The 8,607-nt window shown below is 39.4% G+C and overlaps 1 protein-coding gene across 1 annotated transcript; it reads right to left on the bottom strand.

Moving 5' to 3' along the window:
• Positions 1 to 377: 377 nt before the first annotated feature.
• On the bottom strand, positions 378 to 8,293 carry LOC104277805 (ras-related GTP-binding protein D). The gene is made up of 4 exons (XM_009874558.1): positions 8,004 to 8,293; positions 7,385 to 7,584; positions 6,303 to 6,417; positions 378 to 524 (listed from the first exon to the last, which is right to left on the bottom strand). Exons 1-4 carry the CDS (start codon positions 8,244 to 8,246, stop codon positions 378 to 380), a joined length of 705 nt encoding a protein of 234 aa, XP_009872860.1. The 5' UTR covers positions 8,247 to 8,293.
• Positions 8,294 to 8,607: the final 314 nt, after the last annotated feature.

Genomic DNA, 8,607 nt, shown 5'->3' with positions numbered 1-8,607 from the left:
TTAGGTCAGTAGAGGCCACTAGCTATTCAAGTAAACAAAACTAAATAAGGCCTCACTTTTTTTTAAAATGGGAGGGATCTTTCTCTTGAATTTGTCTCTGGGGAACAAAAAGATAATGTTTCCTTCTATTTATAGGTTTGTTACTCCCCACTCCTTCCTCCAAGTAAAATTATTAGCATGGAAAGAGGAAGTTGTTCACAAAAGAGGCTGAGCAGGAGATGGTGCTTGTTGCTGGCAATGGATCTGCACCTCACAGGCCTGCTGCTTCCTCCTTCTCCCCTGTCTTGACAAATTACACATTCACATTATTGTTTATACCTACATCTTTCTAATTTTTTTTATGAGAAAACACTAGTAAGTTTTATGAAAAACATTACTTACCCATATATACAAGAAATGTCAATCACAACATCTATCATATCACAGCAGAGCTCGTAAGTTTGCATATCCACTGGAGTACTGTCCGTAGCAATATAGATCTTACTGACTACATCAAATAAAAATGCTTTTTCAATCCCAGAATTCTATTTAAGAAAAGAAGAAAGAAAAATAAAATGGAAGCCTTGTCTTCAAATTAATACCAAGACCTTTGTTCCTCTACTTGCCTGTTACACAAAAAGCTAGGCTGAAGAAGTGGAAGTTAAACTGCAATCAAGCTCATTTTGAAAGAACTGAACATAGAGCACTCATATTCGTAGCCAACCACAGAGCTCACAGACCTTCCAACAGTTTCTGCCTCTTAGTGGATATAACACCAAGTTACACTCCCAAAATTACCCTCTCTGGAAAACATCTGGGGAGATTACATTTATTTTCAGTGGAAAATGCAGGGGAAAAAGTCTTCCAAGATCAAGCTTTTGGGTGTTTGACTGTAACAATGGGCATAAAAAGAAAGCTGTAATTTAAAGTTGTTCTAGCTGGAAATGTAACAAAGTAGAAACAAGGAAAAGAAAACGTTGATGGGCAAAGAAGGCAGTAGTATTCAGTAACTATTTTCTCAAGGAAACTGAGAAACTGTCTCCTGAGGGTTTGTAGCTGTTTTACTGTCTGGCTCCTTAGAACATCTTTTAGGATCAGAGAAGAAAGACCAGTGTTTTTGACGGTGCTCTTCCAGCTGTCACGTAGCGTTGGTATTTAAAGGCCTGTTTATAATGCTAAGGTTTACTAACGGGATGACAGCTCTGTTCCTGTCATCCTGCCAAGCTGATTAAGACTGTCTCCACACTGGAGATGTGTCGTATCCGCAGCTCTCAGAGGCTAGCCAGGAACGCTAGCTCATACTCTTTGTGTAGATAAACTGCCATAAGCCTCTGCTTCCTGGAAAAAAAAATTGAGGAAAAAACGTGTACTGTTTAACTGAAAACAGTAGCTTTGCTTGCTGATATCACGCTACCTGGGCAGCTGTCCCAGCATGAATACAAAGGGCAATTTCCCAGTACTGCTAAAGCTCAAGCTATAAATTATGCTTCAGAGTCCACCTATACATGGAAGAGATGCAACTTTCTCCCATCAAACTGAATTTTCTCCATACATGGACTTCCTTTTTTAATATGGTTTGGGGCTGCTGCCACAGCAGTCTTTAACTACCAGAAGACAGCTGAAAGAAAAGACACACTGAAAATCCCTAACAAGTTTTAATAGCTGCACCTTCTTTTGTAGTTGCAGAACATTTCCTTTCTCATCTTCTTCTTCCCTAAGTCAACCACATAACACACAATTATGATACTAAAGTGACTTTCCCACTTTCTAAATTTCCCAAAATAAGTAGAAAAAAATCAACCCTAAATATGGTACTGAACAATGGCCAGCAACACTTCGGGCATTTTCTTATTAAAGAGGCTTAATTCTGCCACTATGGCACACACAACTAACCCTGGAAATAACCATTGACAACAGCAGAGTATAGAGATTAATTTCTTGCATTTCGTTAAGGAAATGACTATGAGTGGCACACTCCAGTAATTCACTGATAAAATAAATATTCAGAACAAAGTATACACTGTGGATATCTGTAGGCATGCGGGCTGCAGCACACCACGTGCAAGAAGAGTCTCAGACAACTGGGTTGTTCAGCCTGGAGAAGAGAAGGCTCACTGCTATCTACAAACACCTAATGTAAGGGTGCACAGAAGACAGAGCCAAACTCTTCTCAGAGCTACAGTGTTGAAGAACACGAGGCAAAAGTCACAAGTTGGAATTCTGACTTGATAGAAGCAAAAGGAAAAAAAACTAGCAAGGGAGTGGTGAAGCACCAGGAGTACGATGACCCGAGAGGTTGCTGAGCTTCCATGTCTGGAGATACACAAAGCTGGACTGGACCCAGCCGTGAGCAATCTGCTCTTGCTGGCCTGGCTCTCAGAAGCAACCGACCTTTAAAGGTCCTTTTCACGCTACATGGCTTTACGAGTCTATGTTCTTCGAGCACTAAGAACAAAAATGCATGTGTATTTATTTTTGGTTATTCCGGCCACACATGATAGTTCTGCAACTTTAATTTTTAAACAATAATTCTGATGGCACCTCACATACTTCAACAGATGCTGTCAAATAAGATTAATCACAAGATCCACCTGTAAATATCATACAACTACACAGCCATAATTCAGCGGCAAAATACATACTTGAAAACACAAGTTGTTTTAGACAAAAGAAGTTGGAACTCGAGCACTGTAATGTCATTCATGAGGAGTTGATTATAAAATTTTATATTATGTATTGAGAGATAGTGACAATTTCAGATGTACAGGTAAGATGTACTTTAAATTATTAAGATGCCAGTGACAATATAATAACATTTAACAATGAGAAGTGATTCTTCCATCTCAGAACTCCAGCTGCTGCAGCTTGCCTGTAGTTGCAGTGACAGTTTCGAAAGTTTTCATCTTGGGATGTTTGCCATGCCAGCAGTTATGCTTTCTGGCAAGGGCAGAGCTTGGTATCTTAACTTGAACCACGCTCATTTTCAGTTGAAATTAATGCATCATGGTAGGATCTGCTGAGACACTGGCACATACTTGCTTCTGTTGAACTTTCTATGTTGACAGAAACCTCTGCGAAAGGGTGGGATGGACTGCCAGGAGTAGTTCCCCCTAAATTGCATCCACATGACTTCAAAGATTTCATTTGCCAGGGTTTTTAAGTACAACTTTAACTGGAAAAGCAAAGAGCTTGCCAGAGTATTTGTGAGGAAATTGCTCAACAGAAGAAACATACCAGTACAAACAGTAATTACAAGTCATAAAAAATAAATAAATCAGGAAACAGTGGATAAAAAGTACTATTCAAAGAGATGTTACACCATTAATGTTCAGTCAGGGAAAATGACAGTAAGAAATCAACTACTTCTGTACTAGAACAGAATTCCTTAATAGATAAATAAGGGCCAACAGCTGCCTTATGTAACTGAATGAAACGCTGCCACCAGTGTGCCACAGAATAAGCAACAGTCAGCTCTGACACAACCCTACACTCTGGAAAGAAGATGTAACATGTGCTAGAAGCTCCATCAGGCACTCTGAATCGATGTAAGGGTATTCCATTGCTAATCTGAACCAAGAGAGTCATTGCGAAAAATCTTCCGCAATTAATAGATGAGATTTTATTTTGGATAGGTAAAAACTACGGAGGTAGCTGAAATTCCAATCATGTTTCTCCACTACACTGGGTGTGATAAGTAGAAGGCACTTTCTATCTTTTAAATGGAAAGGATTCCGTAAAACTGGCAGTATTACTCCAGCTCCTAGGTTAGGTAAATACGCCTGTCTTTTTTCTTCTTTAAGTATTAAAAGCCGAGGTATCACCAGTCATGTAAAGTTAAGAATGAATTTTTGGACAGTTATTTTAACAGGTCTTGCAGCAAACAGATTTCGTTAATAAATTTTAATTTTAAATACTACATTTCAATTTACAGACTATGGAAGTTCAGTCAATCAATGAATGAAACTGTACCTAATTTTATTGTTTCATGATAACTTCCTGTTTGTTTTTAATGCACACTTTTTAACCTCCCTCAAAAAAACCCACAACAACCCTAAAATGAAAATCCACATTTGAGTGTCACACAACTTGATTGCTTGGTAAGGCCATGGTAATTAAACAACAAGCATCCTTCTCTATGAAGCTGATAAAAGTGTTAGTCAGGTGATATTTAGGGGGGTTTTCAATGCCAAACCAACTGTTATTTTATGATTTACAAGCAGTTACATTAAAGAATGTAAAAGCAGTATGATCACAGTGATGGTTCCTCAAACGTACAAGCCAACACACTGTGGCACTGTAAAGTTAAGCAAAAAAAAACGCTGTGAACTTAAGAATGATCACAGATCTATTTTTGTAATCAGCAGCTTTTTGTGTTGGAAGTCTTTCTGGCATAAATGAAAGCACATCCTCGTGAATATTGCTGCAAAAGCCAAACTAGAACGCCCACACTTTGATATCCAAAACACTGGCTTCCTGAGGTAAGGCATGACCAAAAACGATCTGAAGATTTGTTGTCACTAAGGTGCTAAAGTAAGGAGGCACCTGCAAATTAATTCCATGCTGGAGAATGGTGTTTAGGCTTCCTGTGGTTGCCAACTGAGGCATCCCAAGTCTCCTGTCTACAGATAGATAGAAGATACTTGTAAAACCAGACAGCAAGCATGCTGAGGACATAGTGGTTCAGCTACACCTTGCTCTAGGTCATTAAACTGCATTTTGCTCCGTCTGGAGCTAAATAACAGCCTGTTTCCCCTAGTGAGTAAGGCAAACAGCGTGCCAATCTCACTTTTTTGGACTTCCCAATCATTTGAAAAACTTGTTCTTCCTTACAGATCACATCTGATATTCCAGATACTACTGGAGCTGCCTCCTGGATGTTCCAGGCACACAAGCAACTGTCATCAATCATGGAGGAAGTGGCTCATGCTCAATTCACCTGGTGGTTTGGCAAAAATTCTTCACCAACTCCAAACTGTGAGGAGACCCCATACAGAGATCTGACTCACAATTTGAGTGACTCGGGTGATGCTGGCACAAGGAGGACTGTCATTCAGAGAGCTTTCTCTTTAACAGCATATTCAGTATTCAGCTGCTCCAAAACTGGCGGCATCACTCCCTTGTTACTTCTTTGTTCTAAGTGGAATTCACAACTGGATGATAACTGGTATATGGTCCAGCCATTTTGGTAGAAGCATCTTTGTAACAAACCATTCATTATGAAATAGTATCATTTGTTGCCTAATAATAAAAGAATAAGTTTTGGAAAGACATGCCTCTAATCCTAGCTCTCCCTATCAGCAACACATCCAACTTTTCTCTCTCTCCATTTTCACACCTACACTGAAAACCTGTGAAGTCTAATTTTATCTTACAGGCTGTTGAACGATATTAAATACTGTCGTTACTTCAAAATCACAAAAAGGCACAACAAAATATCTTGCTTGGAAACTGAGGCTTGATAAATTAATGCTGGATGCAAGGTGAAAATTAAAATACTGTGAGAAAGGGTACAGTTTCAGGAGCTGCTACGACTTGACTTAACGACCACCAAAATGGGGAGCTCCCTCTATTCACAATCTACGCACTGCGTTCCCCTTTGCTCATCACCACATGTTCACATCAGTTATCTTGTGCCAAAACAAGAGCATGTTGGACTCCTCCATGACCTGCTTGTAACTAAATTAAAGAGTGCACTAATGTGTGTCATAGCGACTCCACGAGCGAACAGGTGAGTGTCAGAACCGGAACAAAGGAGAGGAAGGGATCACACATACAGGAACAGCAGAGCAAGCAATTACCACCACAGTGAGAAGAAGCCACAACTTCCAAGTAACTACGGAAGTGGTGAATTGTGATGGACTCTACCTCTAAAAATTTCAAGACAAGAGAACATTGTATTGAAGTTTACCGCGCTTAAGAAAAAGTAGAATTAATTCCAGGAAGTGCTACAGACAGTTCGACACAGGAGGTCAGACTAGTTGGTGCTCCTTTAAGAATTTATTTACACAAATTTTAAGCACTACTTAAAAAAATGCATGCAGCCCAGACCTTTGCAACATTTAGCTTAACGTACGAGCAGAAAAGTGATGACTGCTAACCCACTCTGTGATTCAGGAATTACTGTCAGCATCTCAGCAGCTCAGCAACACTGTTTAATAGACAGGGAGGTGGGGCCAAGCTGCATGTGGGTGCATTTCAACTAAGTTCTGATAATTTCTCTAAGAGTTCACATTGCTTATCCTCTCTCAGAAAGCAGCAAACAGAGTATCTGAACATGCATGTTGGACATAGCCGGATCTACAAAGCATATAACAAGTACTTACTGAAATAAAGATGTTAAGCAGGTTTTCCAGTGTTGGGAGCTGTGGAATCAGTTTCTGTACCACTTTGCTAAACGCTTCAAATATAGAATGATCATATATGCTTGTCAGATAAAAGCTGGAAAAAAACGTCACCACATTTTCCTTTTAGCCACATACTGTGAACATGATGTACCTTTCATAATATGAGTGCAATGAAATATTGTCAAACAGCAAGTGCCTACACTTACGCAATTACCTCTTGTGATCAAAAGTCACACGTTATGATTGAAGCATAGGACTTCATCTCTACACAAAAAAAAAAAACCCTAGACACTGCAAAGACCCTCGACGTAGAACTTCACGATGCAACTCACACCTTGGTATTCTTACGAAAGCATTTTTCAAATTGCAGGAGAGGAATACTAGTGAGTATATCTGTTGTGATCTACTTTGTGAAAGCTTTGGACCCATTTATCAATACAATGATGCAGTCAGGTAGTTAAGAGCTCTAAAGAGCTGACGTGTTCACAGAGTAGGTGTCTAACGTATTTGTACTTGGCTTTAAGTACTAAGAAAGCCATGTCAACTTGATGTCCTTTAGCTCTAAGTCTGCAAAAGTCCACTTTTTTTCATTATTTGCTACAATAACCTGCTTTATCGGCAGACATAAGGCAAAGATACAGCACCTGTCTTCCCAAGTGGCTCCAAGCAGGCTGCAGCAGTGAGGACTAGTGATTGGGAGGGGACTGTGAGGCAGAGAGTTTCAAAGAAGGCAAAAGTGATGTAGGTGGCATATACACTTTAATGGCTGTTGCCACTGTCCAAACAACTTATTTCAGGACAGCAGCTGCAGCCAAAACCGGTAGGACTTTGGTGTATCTGTCATCTGCTTTTAGGCACATTTTCTCTCCATCTTTCCCTCCATGACAGAAATCAGAAATAAGATACTTGTCTGGCTCAGGTCAAATTCAATGTGTCGGATTATCTTTTTCCTTCATATGTCAAAAGCTTTGTTGTCTGCTATTTCAAGAGAACAGAAAATGGTAACTTGCCAAACAAGCTGCTCTCATCTTTAGGACTCTCTGCACAGCAGCTTTCCTCACCTGAGGTGAATCTTCTCCAGTCCAGCATCTGCAAGGTCATCATTTGCCCTCTGGTGAATATCTCTCTGTGTTTCAATCTTGTGATCATCAGATAAACCATCCACTTTATGGATAAAGATTTCAAAGTTAATATCTGGATTCACTTTATAGGCTCTGGTCACAGTAAGATGCAGCCGAGCTAACGCTTCCATATAATCATCCTAATGAAGGGGGAAAAAAAAGCTACAACTGTGGAAAGTTTACAAAAATACATATATATAGTCTTATGATACTTACTTTTACGTAATGCTACAGTTCAACAACAGCTTAATTTTTAAATTTCTTTTAAGTAGAAGCCTGAGCCTACATGCAGCATGTGCACCAATCTCATGCTGTCAGCACTTAGGAAACTGAGCAAGAACTTTTGAGATGTTAAGGCAAAGTAGCTAAATGTTGAACATACTGCAGAGAGAGATTAAAAATAACCAAGCAGCTCTTCAAGTTTTAATGGCTTTCTTTTAATGTGTGTTTGTAATGTGACTTATTTGAAAAAATCTATGCTTTCCAACCCATTTGTCTATTGCTGAAGGAAGAAAAGACAAAGGTAACTTAAAGGTAACTCAAAGGTAACTTTTTTTACCTGAGAATCAATAACAAATATCAGTGCTCCAGTGCCTCTGAAAATCATCTCATAGTCAAACGTAGGGTCAAAGAAGTCAATTTGCCCAGGAAAATCCCATATTTGGAAGTTGACAAAGGAACTGTTGGAAACATCCTCTCTGCAGATCTTGTTTGTGCTCTCCAAGAAGAGAGTCTCATTCGGTGACATTTTGTGAAAGACCACTTTCTGAATGGAAGACTTCCCACTTCTTCTCAATCCCATGAGCAGGATTCTTGGCTTAACTTCCGTACTGAAGGGATCATTGAAATCCAAAACTGAATAAAATCACACAAGAAGAAAAGTAATACACTATGGCAGTGTAATTGTAACTGTCAGATAACATTTGACATTTATTTTCATGACATTTTTACTTGAATTTTTGCAAACGTTAGCAATTCTCAAGCCTAGGGAGCAGTACTACAGGTTGAACAAATAAATAAATAAATAAAAATCATAAATCGCAGAAGCTACGGGAAGAGGACAACCCAGCAGGCACACAATTCCTTGGTGTGGGGACAGAGTACAGGGCTCACAAAGAGTCCTTTCCTAAGGTGGTTAGGATTTCACCCGCCATTTAATAACT

The sequence above is a fragment of the Apaloderma vittatum genome, unplaced genomic scaffold, assembly GCF_000703405.1.
Source record: "Apaloderma vittatum isolate BGI_N311 unplaced genomic scaffold, ASM70340v1 scaffold38828, whole genome shotgun sequence".
Classification (NCBI taxonomy): Eukaryota; Metazoa; Chordata; class Aves; order Trogoniformes; family Trogonidae; genus Apaloderma; species Apaloderma vittatum.
This window is presented reverse-complemented; position numbering and strand designations above follow the sequence as displayed.

What these genes read in the sequence shown, in the direction of transcription:
- LOC104277805 (XM_009874558.1), bottom strand. Translation starts at nt 8,246, where the DNA reads ATGGGATTGAGAAGAAGTGGGAAGTCTTCCATTCAGAAAGTGGTCTTT. An exon ending in TATTTGTTATTGATTCTCAG is followed by an intron (nt 7,585 to 8,003) that starts GTAAAAAAAGTT and finishes CCCCTTCATTAG; the next exon opens with GATGATTATATGGAAGCGTT. An exon ending in CTGGAGAAGATTCACCTCAG is followed by an intron (nt 6,418 to 7,384) that starts GTGAGGAAAGCT and finishes GTTTTTTTCCAG; the next exon opens with CTTTTATCTGACAAGCATAT.